At 37.7% G+C, this 17,232-nt stretch overlaps 8 protein-coding genes across 8 annotated transcripts; 3 read left to right on the top strand and 5 right to left on the bottom strand. All coding sequences in view use genetic code 12, as the record gives it.

Annotated features, from left to right (window-relative positions):
- Positions 1 to 213: 213 nt before the first annotated feature.
- On the bottom strand, positions 214 to 2,421 carry NGG1 (Transcriptional regulator; the record flags this gene model as incomplete). The annotated part of the gene is made up of 1 exon (XM_001526664.2): positions 214 to 2,421. One exon carries the CDS (start codon positions 2,419 to 2,421, stop codon positions 214 to 216), a length of 2,208 nt encoding a protein of 735 aa, XP_001526714.2.
- Positions 2,422 to 2,915: 494 nt separating this feature from the next.
- On the bottom strand, positions 2,916 to 3,872 carry RSM24 (37S ribosomal protein S24, mitochondrial; the record flags this gene model as incomplete). Its single annotated transcript, XM_001526663.2, has 1 exon — positions 2,916 to 3,872. One exon carries the CDS (start codon positions 3,870 to 3,872, stop codon positions 2,916 to 2,918), a length of 957 nt encoding a protein of 318 aa, XP_001526713.1.
- Positions 3,873 to 4,224: 352 nt separating this feature from the next.
- Positions 4,225 to 5,570, bottom strand: PVL30_001510 (uncharacterized protein; the record flags this gene model as incomplete). Its single annotated transcript, XM_001526662.2, has 2 exons — positions 4,225 to 5,493; positions 5,553 to 5,570. The coding sequence occupies 2 exons, from the start codon at positions 5,568 to 5,570 to the stop codon at positions 4,225 to 4,227; spliced, it is 1,287 nt and encodes a 428-aa protein (XP_001526712.2).
- A 438-nt stretch (positions 5,571 to 6,008) lies between these two features.
- On the bottom strand, positions 6,009 to 8,528 carry MGS1 (DNA-dependent ATPase mgs1; the record flags this gene model as incomplete). The annotated part of the gene is made up of 1 exon (XM_001526661.2): positions 6,009 to 8,528. The coding sequence occupies one exon, from the start codon at positions 8,526 to 8,528 to the stop codon at positions 6,009 to 6,011; it is 2,520 nt and encodes an 839-aa protein (XP_001526711.2).
- A 261-nt stretch (positions 8,529 to 8,789) lies between these two features.
- Positions 8,790 to 10,151, top strand: SPP1 (COMPASS (complex proteins associated with Set1p) component; the record flags this gene model as incomplete). Its single annotated transcript, XM_001526660.2, has 1 exon — positions 8,790 to 10,151. One exon carries the CDS (start codon positions 8,790 to 8,792, stop codon positions 10,149 to 10,151), a length of 1,362 nt encoding a protein of 453 aa, XP_001526710.2.
- A 19-nt stretch (positions 10,152 to 10,170) lies between these two features.
- On the bottom strand, positions 10,171 to 10,596 carry PVL30_001507 (uncharacterized protein; the record flags this gene model as incomplete). Its single annotated transcript, XM_001526659.1, has 1 exon — positions 10,171 to 10,596. The coding sequence occupies one exon, from the start codon at positions 10,594 to 10,596 to the stop codon at positions 10,171 to 10,173; it is 426 nt and encodes a 141-aa protein (XP_001526709.1).
- A 1,247-nt stretch (positions 10,597 to 11,843) lies between these two features.
- ARX1 (putative metalloprotease arx1) lies at positions 11,844 to 13,565 on the top strand (the record flags this gene model as incomplete). Its single annotated transcript, XM_001526658.1, has 1 exon — positions 11,844 to 13,565. One exon carries the CDS (start codon positions 11,844 to 11,846, stop codon positions 13,563 to 13,565), a length of 1,722 nt encoding a protein of 573 aa, XP_001526708.2.
- Positions 13,566 to 16,065: 2,500 nt separating this feature from the next.
- BMH1 (14-3-3 protein) lies at positions 16,066 to 16,899 on the top strand (the record flags this gene model as incomplete). The annotated part of the gene is made up of 1 exon (XM_001526657.2): positions 16,066 to 16,899. One exon carries the CDS (start codon positions 16,066 to 16,068, stop codon positions 16,897 to 16,899), a length of 834 nt encoding a protein of 277 aa, XP_001526707.2.
- Positions 16,900 to 17,232: the final 333 nt, after the last annotated feature.

Genomic DNA, 17,232 nt, shown 5'->3' with positions numbered 1-17,232 from the left:
TTAAAGTGACGGGAGAAAACAAGAAGCGAAAAAATATATATTAAAAATATATTAAAAAAAAGAAAAAATATGAAGAATAGAAAAATACGAAAAAAAAAGAAGAAAGGAAAGGAAAAATTTTAAATTGTGAATCTTCAATCACATTTATTTCTTTTTTTTTTTTTCATTGTATATATAACGAAATTTATAATTGAATGGTAATAAACGAGACCATTAGATTAATTTAGACACAGCGGCCAGAGGTCCATTCTCCGGCTCTTGGTCTTCTATACTTTCGGCTTCAACTTCACCTTCCTTGATCATTATTGTTTCCCCTGGCACTCTCTTCATGATTTCAGCTGGCGGAAACAAAACTCCGATATTGTCAATCCAACGTCTTCGTTTGACTAGCAACGCTCTCAACCCGCTGTTCACCGCTTGCTGCTGAGGCGTTGTCGTGTCAATCTTCTTCTTTTTGCCGCGACCTTTCGATCTCTTCATATATGCCTGGTCAACTTGCTTGTCAAGTTCCTCTAGTATAGTACAATATTCTTGATATGCAATGTGCTCCTCAACCATCGGCAAAAGTTTCTTTTTGTTGGCACGATTCCTGCTTGTAACCTCCCTCAATTCCCTCTGCAAGGTTCGAATCTCGGCACACACTTCGTCATCCTCCCGGTTTTTGATCCAATCGTCGTTATCTATGATACTAGTTTGCGTCGATCGTTTAGGCGCACGACCAGATGCCTGTACTTTTGGTTTGCTCTTGGTGCTGTCATCTACCGTAGGCAAATTCATAAAGATACCAATGTATTTTAATTCTCTCTTCAATCTTTCCTCTATGGTATGGTAATCGCTTGGTTCGGTTGCCAGTCTGTAATCTTCGGTACTATTTAATTGCGTGGCAACTTCATCTTCGAGAAGTATATTGGAGCTATTAGTACCACCTTTCTCCTCTTTAACTTCCGCCAATCTTTTACCATTTGTTCCTTCCTTGTCTTTTTTATTATAGTTGGTAATACCTTTAGCACTAACTGACTGATCCCCATCTTTGTTACCATCATCATCATCATTATTATTATTGTTATTAGTATTGCTATTGTTGTTATTATTATTATTATTATTATTATTATTTTCGTCGTCAATCATGCTAGCCTGAGCTTCGTGTGTGCTTAAAATCGCTGAAAGCAAACGATTAGATAATGGCCCACACGAAATATTCTCTGTGTACAATGACTCGTCGTTGAGTTCTTCTAAAGAGCCTTTGGCCTTATAACTTTCTGGACCGGTTTGATAATGAGCAGTTGATGTCAATTTTGCAGCCAAGGTCGCATCTTCCTCGGTCCAAACATCAGCATAAAATTTACCCAACTTTGGTATTATAAATGGACTCAAGTCAGGATCGTAACCCAATTTTTCAAATCCGGGTGGTATTATGTTCCGTTCTTTTAAAAATGTTAGATCGTCGTTGTTGAAAGGTCTGAAATATGACTCGATATATGATTGGAAGGTGGTAAATTGAACTTGGTTAGTTGGAGGTTTGTTTTTGGAAAAATCAATGTTGGGTATACTTCCAGGGAGCAAATCTAACAAGTCATTTTCAGGGTATGACGCAACACCATATTTGCGCTTCAAGTACTCCGTACCGTGTGTTTCTAGTCCATCATTGTCCTCGGAGTATAAACCCAAATCGGCGATAGCCTCGGCAGACAATGTTTGTGGCTCCACATACTCTGATTTAGGATTCTTCAAACGCGTGTCATTTTCACTTGTAAATGACCCAGACTGGACGGGAGGTACTGGATCATCCTTTGAGTTTACGAGCTCCTTCTTGTTTTCATTCTCAGGATCCATATCACCCTCCTCTCTTGTTGCTTCCAATTTATGTTGCCTTACTTTTTCGTCGCTGCCATTGTAGTTGTCAAAGCTTGTATTGGTATTGTCGTTATTGCTGTTTTTCTCATCCATGTATTTGTCTTTGTTATCGTTCTTTTCTTCCCTACTAGCGTTACCTTCACGGTCTTCTTCTCCTTCATGTCTCTCGGTCTTTACCTCCACTACATTTGGTTTTCGCCTCTTCACTAAGTTCTCAATGCCACTTTCGTTATCGCTCGGCAGAGTTTCAAGTCCGTTTTCTTGAACAATGCGTTTATTTACATCAGCAATTGTGCGTTTTCTATTGTTATCTTTTGTCAAGTCACCTTTCCGATTTCCGCTCTTTATTGCATTGATCTTTGACAACACAGTTTCATCAACTGCTTCAACTTCACTCAATTGTTTACGTAGATTCTGAAATAGTTTGTTCAAATTTGTAAGAATGTTTACATTTGGCATGTTTCGCACCGAGTCTCCATCTAGTAGACCCACTGATGGATCATAAGTTAGCTTTAGTTCATTGATGATATCATCCAATGTAGTGGTGGCAGCATGAGTATCTGGCATGATCGTTAGTTTTGATTCAAGTATGATAAATGATGGTTGATTCCGAGCTTTCAATCTATTGCGGTAAAAAGTTGCAACTTTGATGCAAGATTCAATTTTGACATTTGGTTAACCAAATTCTGGAATCAACCTGAGCATAGGGCCGAGAAGAATCAAAACAACGCGCTACCAAACATAAGAGGACAATTTATTTCTACTATAAACTTTTTCATCGCTCACTTTGTGTGTAAGAGAATTTGGATCACCAATTGAAAAGGAAAAGTGATTAGACTTTACGGATTAAAATTCAGCAGCAGTAACAGCAGCAGCAGCAATAGCAGCGGAATCTACGTACATATATCTATGTTATATAAATATATAGTACCGTTAATTATTTAGTGTTTCCATATTTTGAAAAAAGAAAAATTACAAAGAGAATGGTTCAGTTTAGCATCTTTAATTTTTAGTTTACCTTCTTTATTATCATTTATTAATTATATACAAAACCATTTTTTTTAAGGGCTGACATTTTTAAGCTCCTTTTTGTCTATTATCTCTGTGGTCATAGAGACAAGTCTGTCAACAATAAAGTGTCGGCTAATTGGTGCATCTTGAGGTCTTTTCCATTCTTCAGGGAATGAGTTGGCCTTCTTCCTGATTAACTGCTTCATGTGACGCTTGTCCAAAGGAATGTCACTGAAAGTCTCCTTCGAAAGATCTTTGGATTCAGTCAATAACCTGTTGAATGTACTTACTAGCCATTTAACATTCTGCGCAGCTTCTGGATATCTCTTGGATTTGAGGTTAAAAGTGTTGTTGTCATGATTGAATTTGTCCCCAGAAAGGATTTTGAATTTGTGTTCTTGTTCCTTTGTGAGACCAAGATCCTCAAGCTTAACTGAAAGCTTAACAAGTCTGTTGTATTCACTAGTAGTGTCCGCCTTGAAATCAGATTGGTACGTCAATTTGAGTGGCGCCTCTTTCTTAGATGCTGGTTGGTATGGTTGACGGTATTTAGCAAGCAATGGCATTTCAAATGCCGAGATCCTCGTGAGATTTTCAATCCTTCTCTTGTTGTGTGGAAGGTCACCTCTACTAATGACATATTGGTTTGAAAGTTTCTGAGGCAAACCTCTCTGGTTCATTGGCGTATTGTTCATCAATCTTTCTTTAAAATTTTCAATCTCAAAACTGTAGTCCAAAGGTGGCTTTTGTGGCGATAATGAGTTGATTGTTGATAATATCGCTGTACGCTCTTCATTGGTAGGGTTGTATGCATCTCCCATATATTGCTTTCTAACTTGGTGCAATTGGAAAATCTGGTCTGCTGGAAGACCCTCCCATGCATGCGGGTTGAGGAACAAATCAGGAGACTTGTCTCTAGAATACCCGGAAGGAGAACGAGTACCTTTTGCCGTGGAATACGATCTTAATCTCAAAGGCACTTGGCGACAGGCGTTGACTGATCTCATTTGGCCGTTGCTAACGAGGAAATGTTAAATTTGGAAGAGTAAAAAAAGGCAAAAAGAAAAAAAAAAAGAAAAACTGTGAAGAATAGAATATGGTCAACTAAAATGTTATGAAAAATTATCACTAATCTCTAAACTATCACTTTTTTTTTAAAAAAAAAAAAAAGGTTGAGAAAAAAAAAGAACAGAGGAAAAATAAAAGCGAAACAAATAAGCCAAACAAAAAAAAAAACAAATTATATGCATAGATACACACACAAATATTAAACTAGAAAAAACAAAAAAAGTAAAGACTAGTTGGCAAAACTAGATTTAAATATAAAGAGGTACATACTACCACTAATATGTATAGACTTTACTGTTCCCTCTTTACTTTTGACTCTTCATGTCTCGTCCTTTTAGCAATGGGTTCCCCCTTGCCGAACCTCATTTGCCTTTTGGTGTTTTGTTCATCATTTTTCGGATATTTGGCAGATAACTTGCTGATATCCTTTTCACCTTTGATCTTCCTTTGATCCTGTTTATTTTCAGTCCCTAAATTGTTTTCTTCCTTCTTGAAATGTTTCTCTTTATTTGTAGAAGATGGTGTGAAAAAATTGCTAATCGGTGATATATTTCGATCACCAACTTTTTTGAGAATCTCCTTCCCCTTATTGGTTGGATTCCCCACTTTATTTGAAACTCGATAACAATCAATATTTTTATATGCTATATTTTTTGCTGAGTTTAGCGATTCCGCTAGTAACATATTACTCCAGCTGCCAGATGGCTTAAGCCAATCATACCACGCCTTTGTTCCCGGCTTAATAAAAATGGGTTTGCGTGGGTGTAGCCATGAAATATCGCTATATTCATCTGTTTTATTGGCTGGTCCCGTGACAATTGTAAAAGATGACAAGAACTCGTCATTAACGTTGAAATCTTCTTTGTAGTTGTAATTGTGAGAGTAAAAACCAGCTAAATAAATAAATGGTGCCGATGTCGAGTGAACAAAATATGGAGTTTTCTCGTCCTTTTCTTTACCCTTCTGCCATTCAAAGTACCCTTGAATTGGTATGACGCATCGATACTTCTTTGCAGAGCTCCAAACGGGTTTATTTTGTTCAAGAGATTCCCTTCGACAATTGAAGTAGCGTCCTTCATGCCTTCCCAATTCTCTTGAATACGGTTTTCCTTGGTTTTCTTTGCCCTGATTCACAGGGGTAGGGTCCTCTGGTTTCGCCCATACAGGTACTAAGCCAAATTTGGAAGGTTCAAAAACATACTTTGCATTGTAACCTTCTGGCAGTTCGGCCATATAAATGATGATTGCCGTATTTGTAGGAGCAATATTATAAGAGGGAGCAAAATCTATCACGCTAGAGATGTCCAATTGAACTTTATTAATCTCTCCATTCGCAGGCTTCAAGAACAAGTCATACACTCCTGCACTTGTTTCCTTAATGGCATCTCCATTGTAAGAGTCTTTGACGGAATTGTCACCTGGTGTATCATCACTGGCATTATCATTTAATGCATCTCCGTCAGCATCCGCATCTTGAGCTTCTTCAGTAGGATTTTCATTTTCAGCGTTTTCATTCAAATCGATATTGTGATTAAAGACATAAAGGATATCATCGGGACTCTATAGAGAAACAAATGAAAAAAAAAAAATTAGTTAGAAATAAGTTCCATGTTTCTGACTTGAGTTGCACTTAACATACAAATCCTTGGGCGAATCGTCCACACATGTCGCTGTTTGGAGGAAAGAAATAGTTTTGACAGTAATAGCAGTAGTAGTGGTGACAAGATCGGTGGAGTCAGTTAATAAATAAAAAATAGCTTAAACAGCAACGTTTACAAAATCAATTGGCTAAATTCAGAAAAGAGGCACAAATAAGAGGACAAAAGGTTATATACCAAAAAAAAAAAGAACATAAAAGAAATGAACATAAACGGAAAGAACAGAAAAGAAAAGAATAGAATCCATGTTTAAGGGGCTACAAGAGGAATCATCATTCTCGTTCGTCGTAATTAATATCGATCAAGAAGAATTTCATGGCAGTTTTAATTACTTTTTACGTTCCTTCCAGTACAAAATTTACTATAGTATACTTTGAAACTCTTTTAACTCGAATCAAAATATTAAGTTGTATTATTCTATTCCTCCTTAACTTCTACTTTTTCATCATCTTGCTTTTCCTCTTGTACTTCCTTCGCCTCCTCTTTTTCATTAGCTCCCACCTCATGTTCTTCTTCTTCTTCTTCTTCTTCTTCTTCTTCATCATCATCATCAAAATACTCTGGCTGAGAACCTGGGTCCAAAAATTCGTCATATGATTTCCCAAAGTTGTTAATAGTATGGTAATTATCGTATGCTTTGTCAAACGATATTTGCGGCAGCAGTCCAATATCCACTTGATGTCCTTGATCCGAATCTTCATCTGTGCGAACTGATGCAAGACCGTTGTAATGACCGCTATCATCGACATCATGTGCATCATCATCATCATCATCATCACCACCATGGCCGTTGGGATGATCATAGCAATCTTTGATCTCATCATTATTCTTGGACCCATTCCCTACCCCATTTTCAGCATCCTTTACATTACCACTACTAAGATGAAGAGAAGATGCCAGCACTTTTAATTTCCGAGTATCAGATTTGAACTTCTCGTAGTCGGCATTTGCTTCCCTCGCTTGCTCATAAAGTTCCTTTTGTACTTCGGGATCTCTAAGGGTTCCTAAATGCGTATCTTCCAAAAACTTTGGTTCCTCCATTCCTTCGGGAAAATACAGTTGACGTACAATTCCGTTTTCGTACCTGGGATTGTACTTATACTCATCTCCGAACCCCATCTCTTTCATAAACTTTGTCGGTGCATTTCTCAAATGGAAAGGTACAGGTAACCGCGTAATTTCGGGGTGTTCTTGTATATATGCCTGTGCTGTTCTCAAAGAACGATACGATTTGGTCGATTTTGGTGCTCTAGCTAATTTATTAGCGCAATGAGCCAAAATAATCTCACCCTCTGGCATACCAACAAACTCAACAGCTTCCTTAGCGGCTACCATAAAGGGAAGACAAGAACTGTCTCTTAACCCGATATCTTCGCTGGCAATCACAATCATCCTACGCAATATGAACAAAGGGTCCTCTCCTCCGGAAAGCATTTTCACTAAATAAAATATCGCAGCATCCGCATTAGAGCCTCGTACAGACTTGTGGAACGCACTTATGACGTCATAATGACCATCACCGTTTCTATCATACAATTGATGAAAGTTTCGTGTTTGGAGTATCTGTCTGAGTAAATACTCGCTCACTTTAATCACGCCTTGCTTGGGTGTTGTCAAACCCTCTTCTTCATGATTCCCTCGTCCCTCTCGTCCATGATGCCGATCTTCAACTTTCTCGTCCCTCGCCTGTTCTTCCTGTGGCTTTGTTTCCTGTGCTACTTTAGTTTGCAACTCTGTCTTAAATTTGGCTGAGGATAAATAAGCATTCACTGTCTCAAGAATATTCAACGCCACCCTCGAATCACCCATACATAGTTCGGCTATATAAGTAAAAGCCCCATTTTCAAGAGTCATGTAGTGTAGTTGAAACAAATTCTTTCTCAATTGGTTTATATCATATAAAGCACGATGCAAAATTCTCACAACAGCTGTTGTAGTTAACGGTTCCATGACAAAAGTGTGCAAGCGTGAGAGCAATGCATTATTCAAGTTAAACGACGGATTCTCCGTTGTGGCACCAATAACTGTACAAGTACCCCGCTCAATCACCGGCAATAGCAAATCCTGAACCGCCTTGTTGTAACGATGTATTTCATCAAGAAATAGTATTGTGCGCTGGCCAGTTAGTTTTTTTAAATTGTCGGCTTGAGTGAATGCATCTTTTAAGCTCTTGGCATTACTGTCTGCGCCAGAGAGCTCAACATACCTGTAATCTGTTGATTTGGCGATTATCCGTGCTATAGTTGTCTTTCCACAACCAGGTGGACCCCACAAAAGAAACGAAGGAATCAAATCCGCTTGAATTAAGTTCCTCAAGGGTGCGTTTTCGCCTACAAGTTTCTCTTGTCCGATGAAATCATCAAGAGTTTTTGGTCGCACCCTGTGTGCCAATGGCGTCGCCGCTCTTCGCTTCAACTCGGCCATTTCCTTTTGCTTGTCGCGTCTTTCATTGGCTAATGCAACAGCATTCGTTTCCACGTATGTTTCACCTGCGCTTTGTTCCAACAATCGCAGAATTTCCTCAGTGTGGCCACCATCTTGACTTTGCTCTTTGTGTTGGTGGGATTGAGCAATCTTGAACGTATTTTCGTGTATTGTCTGCCGACTCTTATTAGTCTCTGATTTCTTAGATTCCGGTTTAAATCTTTTGGTCTGTGAGGATGGTTGATTCTGCTGCTGCTGCTGCTGTTGTTGTTGTTGTTGTTGTTGTTGTTGCAGCAGGAGCAGCAGAGGCTGGTTCGCCGATCTCAATCCCAATGCGCTAAACACGCTTCGTTTCTTTGACCTCCGATCTCCTAATTCTAGAGACAAATTCTTATCCAGTACCACATCGTCATTGCCTTCTTTGGATACTTGGTTATCAAGACAATTATTAACATGTCGCTCTAACAACCTTATGGGAAAGGCTTTGTTACAAATGGGACAGACTGAATCCATTGGTACCGCATTCTCTTAATAAATAATATATCTGGACTGGTTACCTAAAAATGAATTTGTTTTTCCAATAAGAAAAAGACGCAATAGAAGGAGAACAAACAAACAGACAGACAGACAGACAAACAAACAAACAAAACAAAAAAAAAAAAAAAATTGATAGAAATTGGAAAAAACGCGGATTACTAAATTTTGCATTTAAAAGGTTTTGACTACAGTGTGTAAGCAAACAGGTCATTTTCGTATCAGAGAAGTTTTATAGATATGGCAGTCGAAACAATAGAGCCATACAAGGAAAGCAGTTATGTGGCTCTGGAGAATAAACGTAAGCATCATAGTCTGCAAAGACGGGGACAAAGACAAGGTAATAACAAAAGACAAACATTGAGTCCTGAAAACCAAGTAGAGGATAATAGGCAAAAAAAAGGAATCAAGGAAAAAGAAGAAGAAGAAGAAGAAGAAGAGGAGGAGGAGGAGGAGGAGGATGATGATGATATCGAAGAGGAAGAATCGCCTGAACAGATAGCAAAGCAGTATAAGAAATTTAGTAACGCGCCAAAGTTCAATTATAATAGCGAAGAGCTTTTCTGTATATGTCGACGAGTGGACGACGGAGAAATCATGGTTGCATGTGATGGTTGCGAGGAGTGGTTCCATTTCAAATGCATGAAGATTGACCCTAAGCTTTCGAATCTTATCGCCAAATTTTACTGCAAGTTTTGCAAGTGGAAAGGAGATGGTAGGACTTTGTGGAAGCGCAAGTGTCGTTTGCAAGGGTGTTATCTGCCTATCAAAAATGATTCCAAATACTGCTCTAGCGAACACGGAGAAGAATATATGACGCGGTTGCTCTTGCATGGCAAAGGTTTAAATCGTACTATAATTAAGCGAGTGATTGATTTCGTTGAAGGTGACGGCCATAAACTTCGCCAGCTCGGGAAAGTATTTCCAGAGGTTGACATAGTAACAAGATACAAGTCAGATCCTAATTCAGTAACTTTATCGCCGTTTCCAGAAACTACAAAGATAGAACTTGCCAAAGTAGACGAAAAAATCAAATGCTTGGATTCGGATATACAACAATACGAACTACGAAGCCAAAGCTTAGTGAAATGCAAAGAGCTTATAAAGACTTTAAATGAAAAAGTGACAAAAACGATATTTCCAGAGGAGAATTTTGAAAGCCTGGTAAAGCCAAATTCGAAAAAATCTAAGCAAAAGAAACGGATTGATCTTTGCTTGTGTGATAGATCTGAAGATGGGCGACTTATTCAGCTACTCGTTGAATCAGAGAATGTCTTTAACGAATTAATTGCAAAATTGCAAAGACGAGATGAAGAGGCTAAAAGGGATACATTAAGCGATGAAGAGGAAGACGGAGTTGAAAAAACTCAACAAGAAGCTGAAGAAGGAATTGAAAATAGAATAAAGGAGGATTTTGATTTGTTTCGCGATAATCTCTGCATCAAAGAAAAGAAAAAGTGTCACCGCCACAATGGCTGGTGGGGATTATACTATGACGAAACGGATAAGCTATTGGATCAATTATACACAAGGAAATCCTTGCTCGAGCAGGAGAAAGATGCAATTTTGCGAAACTATTCTATTCTGGTATATGAATCATAAATAATTTATAAGTTAATATTTACTTTTTCTTTCCATTGATTGTAGCAACGATTCTTCGAGTATGTTTATAATTTCTAAACTCGCAAAGGTAAACTCCTTGCCATGTTCCAGTATTCAATTTCCCATTTGTGATTGGAATGCTCAAGCTAACACCCACCACGGAGCTCTTGACGTGGCCTGGCATATCATCGCTTCCTTCATCCGCATGGATGTAAAAGTCACCCTCTGGCGCGATTCTATCCAATGAGCTATTCATATCAGTTCTGACATCGGGGTCGCAATTTTCATTTAGAGACAACCCAGCACTTGTATGTTGCAAAAATAGATTAAGAATACCTACTTCATACTGTTTGATTTGAGGCACCTTGTCGTAAACTTCGTTGGTGATTAAGTAGCAGCCCTTTGATCTAGGGCTTAATGAAAAGGTGACTTGATCCCAGGACATGTTGCAATGAGTGTTTGCCAAGATAAAAGTTCAACTGTTTGTTTGTTTATTTGTTTGCTTGTTTGTTTGTTGATTAGCTAGTTTTCTAAAAGAGATTAGAACAGTTGAGAGTAGCTGGTGAAAGTAATTGCAAGCAAAAGTGTAAGATATCAATTGTGGTAACGAAGTGAGAAATTATTGCAATGGAGGGGGAGCAAAGTCGATTTACCTTATCGTCTTAATTTTGATTGCTCTCCTCGAGCATTTTCTATTCTATTTTCTATTTGCATATGGTAGTGCATTTTTGCAACCCGTTGGTGACAAAATCGGGAACTGCCAGAAATCAAAAATGAAAAATGAAAAATAAAAAAAGAAAAAGGATTAAAATTGTCTTGAAGAAATATTGACACAAATTCCTTCTGTTGGCAACAACAACGACAGATGAGCGCCCACAAGTTTGTTGATGTTATTTCGTATTTCTTAAATTTGCTCTTCTATTTCTATTTTTTATTTCATTTTTACTTTTAATTCAGTTTTAGTTTTAGATTTCGATTTCCCAATCTTTTTGGTCTGTTATTTTTTTTCCTTTTCTCGGTCTCAGCTTAGAATCAAGATAAATCTGTATATTAAATATGCTGTATGAAGCTGTTCCAAGTGGAGGGGAAAAAGATTGTTTTAGATGGGGTATGAAAAGTTTTGAAAAAAAAAACAAAATAGTCTTTTACAACTACTTCCTTGTGTAACTTGAAAACCTTTTTATTCATTTTTGTTTTTTTTACTTGGGCCAAAATTGACCCAACCCTCGAACCTATTTTGTTATCAATTTAGGAGTTGGAATAAGAAGTATTGGTAGTGATAGTGTGTATATGAAGTCAGTAGTGCTATTGGGTTGTTTCAAAGGAAAGAATATTATTCATTATACCAATGTTCATTATACTAATGTAAACATGGATCTGATATGTATATAAATGTATATATTCAATTGATTCCAGTTATTTTTGCAACACTCTGAGTTTTTGTGTTCCAAAAATTAAATACTCTCTGAGCGAGAGTAAGACTGTTAGAGGAAGAAAATAAAATGAAAGAAAGTGCGATATTGTGAGATATTGTGAGATGAGGTATTGAAATTTTCCTACTTTTAAAAAGCGCTGTTTCACATCTTGATCTTATAGTAAAAGTACATTCCCACACCTGTACACACATATACTACTACCACTACTACTACTACTACTACTACAACAACCAAATAAATAATAAAGATCAAAAAAATGCAAGTTGCAGTTCATCAAGATGATGCTGATATCTTGCTTAAGCAAAGAAATGTGCTTGACGAATCAATAGCTGAGAAATACAGAGTTGCAGGACAAATTACGCAAACTGGTCTTCAGTACCTCATCTCTTTGATCAACAACAGTTATCATTTGCAAACCACGGCGAAATTAACCATCCAGCAGTTATGTTTGTTATCAGACTCCTTTTTGATGGAGTTGTTGTCCAGACAATATGTCAACAAAGTCAATGAAAAGGGTATCGCTACTCCAACAACAATCAATGTTAATGAGTTAGTGAATGGATTTGCACCCGAGATCGATGATGATCGGGAATTTTACTTTAAAGAAGGTGACGTGGTTACAATCAGCTTGGGTGTACAGATTGATGGCTACACTTCACAAGTGAGCCATTCCTTGGTGATATACCCGGCAAACCCGGTTGAGCAAAAGCCAATGGGTCCACTTTTGGGCAATAATGCAGATGCCATTTGTGCTACACATGCAGCAACAGAGGCGACTATTGCGCTTTTAGGATGTTCATTGTCACCCGAGAAGTTACCGCAAAGCTTGAAAAATGTATCTAACCAAATCACAGGTACACAAATTCGTCAGCTTGTGGATGCCATTGCTGAAGCATTTAATTGTGTTGTGGTTCCCGGTTCAAAAGTGAGAAGAGTTAGGAGGTTCCTTGCAGGACAAGCAGAAGGTGTTGTTGCTGAGCGTGATTTCAAGGGTGTTGTTTGGGATGAGTCGCACCAAGAGAGCCAGTTGTTGAATAGAACTGGTATCAACACATCACTGAGTACAGACATTGTCAGTGCATCATCAAAACCTGTTGACTCGACTGCCCGTCAAACAGCTGTTCCTTCTGATGAATTTGTAGTTATTCCGGGCGAGGTTTACCAAGTCGATATTCGTATGAGTGGGTTGAGGAATGGCGAGAGTGATCAACAGCAGTTGGGTATAGTTACTACCGAGGAGATTGATCATTTTACTGGAAAGAATTATAAGAAGGAGGATTTCAACGCCAAGGCGTCCATTTTTATTAGAGATTTTGCCATTGTACACCAGTTGAAATTGAAGACAGCAAGGAAACTTTTGGGCGATATTGATAGGTCATTTTCAGTTTACCCATTCAAGTTGGATTTTGCTAGTAAGTCATTCCCTGTTAATGTTGAGGCCACTGAGGAATCTATTAGACAGCTGATAGAAGAGATCAAGGAAGAGATCAAGAGTTTTAGATTGGGTTCTGCTGAGCTCATCAACCGTCATCTTATACAATCGAAGCCAATCCAGATTACCAAGTTCATTCCATTGAAGGAGATTTTGTTGAGTGCCAATCCTACTGGTAAGCATGGTATTGATCCAAGCAAGCCTGTGCTTCCAGGAATGGAAATTCCCTTGCCACAATTGGGGATGTCTTCAATTAAGCTTAAATCATTATTAAAGACCGGAGTCAACATTACAAATGTTAGAGAATCGTCAACAATTCTTATCAACGAGTCTAAGCAGGAAGTGTATAGATTAAACGGTGGTAATGCGACTGCTAGAATGAGCTGGGTGCATTCCAAATACCAGTTGCCCGAAGACTTGCTCAGCGTTGTTAATCATTTGATCCAATTGACCAAGGATAGCCGATTTGGTATCAAGGTTAAGGAAGTTGGGCCATACAAGATGAAGCAACACAATTTGGCAGTTGAGTCTATGCAAATAGATTAGAGTGTATAGAGATTGTTGGCGATGTAGTAGAAGAACAAAAACGACAATCCAAAATAAATTAAAATTATAATTAAAATTAAAATTAGAATCAAAATAAAATAGAATCAACGTTAAAACCTAAGGTTGAAATAAAGTGAAGGTACAAGTTTCAAATGAAACTTCTTTTTTTTTCGTGTAATTCTTTCCATATACTTACTTTTATTTTTACTTTTACTTTTCTTGATCATTCTACATTTCTTTACGGTGGTAAAACAAAAACCAGTTTTGTGGGGAATTTACGAAAGATGCGTTCCTTATACTTGAGAGTACAACAATATACAAAAGCATTGTTGATATTATCATTATAATTATTATTTGGAAAAAAAACAAAGGATACAGAGAATTGTTTCCACGTTGCCCGTATAGAGAATACATAAATCCAGCAATCAAGCTTTTCGTAGAATGAATTGAACATCTGATTTGTCCTAACTCATGATAATGTTTTCTAATATCTCTGCTTCTGCTCAGATTGGCCTTTTGATATTTTTATAGGATGCCGAGGGTATATTTTGGGATAGTTTTCAGTTCCTATTAATGCTGTTTTCCGCAAACCTAGTAATAAAGACCCCAACATACATAATATATCTTTTATTTATTTATTTTTTTTTTCTTCTGGAACAAAATGTGTTTAATAGCAATAGCGTGTGTATCTTAGTATACACATGTATGTGTGTATGTATGTATGTTTTGTGTATGTGTTGAGCCAATACAGTATTACTTTTTAGTGTTGTTCCCACTATCTTTTATATGTCTCTCCCTCTCCCTCTTTCTCTCTCTCTCTCTATAACTTTCTCTTTTAAGTTGCCACTGACTATAAGCCTCCTCCCTTTCTCTCCTTTGCCCCCCCTCCTCCTCCTCCGCCCGCTGACGCAGTGGCAATGACGCAAACCTGTGTCGAAGTCAAAGACAAAGAGTCAAAAAATGACAAAAGACAAAACTCAATGTCATTTTTTTCTATTTTTTGTATTTTTTTTTCTCTTTAATATTCTATTTCGTTGTCTCTGACTTCCGAGCTCTGTATATCTCTCGCTCTTTAATAAATCTCTCATTTTCTCCCATTCTATCTTAAACACACATTTACTCTACTTCCATTTGAAACCAACTTAACTACAAACTGAGCAAAAAAGGTATGTCCAACCAAAACACCTAGACCTCTACGACAATCCAATGAATCTGAAGCAAGTTAATTAATGTGAGAAGTATACAAGAGCTTATTGTTTATGCTATTGTGCAAAAGAAGTAGTGGTACAAGTGCTCAAAAAGTATGTTCATGAGTCGAACCAAAAAGAAGCAAACACTCTTGCGTGTATGGAAATGTCTACTGTTCAAGTCCACCAGATACCTTATATCTTCATAAACCAGTTGTTTACCCAGTCAGCTAGTCAATCAATAAATCAATAAATCAATAAATCAACTAGCTAATCTATCCACTGTGCTATAAATGAAGTTGTCATTTTATGTGTTTTTTTTTTATTTTGCCCTTTTTTCCAATAGTGTTTGTGATTGATTGCATGGGTGATAACAGGTAACTGACTTCCATACATGCGACTCTCTCTCTCTCTCTCTCTCTTTTTTTCTGTGAGTGTGAGTGTGAGTGTTGATACTTTTTGGAGAGCACACAAATACTTTAGGAAAAACTTGTTGTCTTTATATTTGTTGTTGTGCGCACGACCTCCGCGACTTTTTTGTTTGTGTGTGTGTGTGTGTGTGTGTGTGTGTGTTTTTTATTTTTTATTTTTTGATTCAGTGTGAGGGTAAAAGTGAGTGCTTATGTTTGGGTGGGTGGGTGCGCTTGGATAGCTGGCCGCAGGAAAAACCAAAAATTGTCGAACCTGGACGAAAGCAAAAAAATAAACGATTGTGACCACATATAGCAAACTGAGTTGCCAACAACCCACAACAATAACATCAAGAACACTTTAGCTACAACAGTAAGAACACACACCACTATTACTACAAACAATACACTTATATTTTTTTTTCAATTGATATCATTTAGGATTGTTTTTAAGGAAGAAGAAAAAAAACCTCAGTCCTATCTAGTCAGATTAGTATGTTTTCATGATTGGTTCTTGTGAGGGTATACCAGTGCCTTTTGGCTATGAACTTTAAGATTAACGCTCGACCCATAACTCTTGGAGAAACACATCAACACGCTTACACTCGCTTTTGTCCTCGCCTTTGTCCTTGCACTCGCTTTTGTCCTCGCCCTCACTTTGTTATCTGCACTTGAACTTGCACTTACTTCAACAATGGGATGTCGTTTTCTTTTTTTGTTTTGAACAACTGTACTAACATTTCCATGTTTTTTTTTTCTAGTTTATTTGAAGAAAGTTCCACTTTATCCGCAACAACTTTTCAAAATAACAACAATAGCAATATCAACACCATTAACAAACTTTTCTATTTACCTGTTTGATCCCCAATTAATCCAAGACCATTAAAATATTTTATTAACAAAATGACTGTTTCCCGTGAAGACTCTGTTTATCTCGCCAAATTGGCTGAGCAAGCTGAAAGATATGAAGAAATGGTTGAAAACATGAAGGCCGTTGCTTCATCAGGACAAGAATTATCTGTCGAAGAACGTAACTTGTTATCAGTTGCCTACAAGAATGTTATTGGTGCTCGTCGTGCCTCATGGAGAATTGTTTCATCAATTGAACAGAAGGAAGAAGCCAAGGGTAACGAGCAACAAGTTGCTTTGATCAGAGACTACCGTGCCAAGATTGAAGCTGAATTGTCCAAGATTTGTGAAGATATCCTTTCTGTCTTGAGCAATCACTTGATCTCTTCTGCACAAACTGGTGAGTCCAAGGTATTCTACTACAAGATGAAGGGTGACTACCACAGATACTTGGCCGAATTTGCCACTGCTGACAAGAGAAAAGAAGCTGCTGACTTGTCCTTGGAAGCTTACAAGGCTGCCTCAGACGTTGCTGTTACTGAGTTGCCACCAACCCACCCAATCAGATTGGGTTTGGCCTTGAACTTTTCTGTGTTTTACTATGAAATTTTGAACTCCCCAGACAGAGCTTGCCATTTGGCCAAACAAGCTTTTGATGATGCTGTTGCTGACTTGGAGACATTATCGGAAGACTCGTACAAGGACTCTACATTGATTATGCAATTGTTGAGAGATAACTTGACCTTGTGGACCGACTTGTCAGGAGCTCCACAAGGAAACGAAGAGCAACAACAACAACAACAGCAACAACAACCTGCTGCTGCTGCTGGCGCTGCTTCCTCTTCCTCTGCTCAACAATCATCAGAAGGTAAATCCGAGCAAGAATAGAGTTTATGTATATCTTTAGTTTTTATATCTGTGTGAATTAATTAAACTGTTTGAAGTCAGTAAGAGTAAATTCGGAGATAACTTAATTAGTGAAAACTGAGTACATTTTGTTAATGTTGTGCAACCAGTGAAGTTGCTAGGTATTAAAGATTAGCAAGAGTTTCCAGCGAATGAAAACAAAAGAGAAAGCTGGACCTACTTAATGTTTAAACAAAAGTCTCAGAATCAGATAATACGCTTTTTTTTGTTTTTTGTTTTTTTGTTTTTTTGTTTCTACTTTTTGCTCTTTGCCCTTTACTCTTTGCCCTTTGCTCTTTGCTCTTTTCTTTTTTC

The sequence above is a fragment of the Lodderomyces elongisporus genome, chromosome 2, assembly GCF_030384665.1.
Source record: "Lodderomyces elongisporus chromosome 2, complete sequence".
NCBI classification, from domain to species: Eukaryota; Fungi; Ascomycota; class Pichiomycetes; order Serinales; family Debaryomycetaceae; genus Lodderomyces; species Lodderomyces elongisporus.
This window is presented reverse-complemented; position numbering and strand designations above follow the sequence as displayed.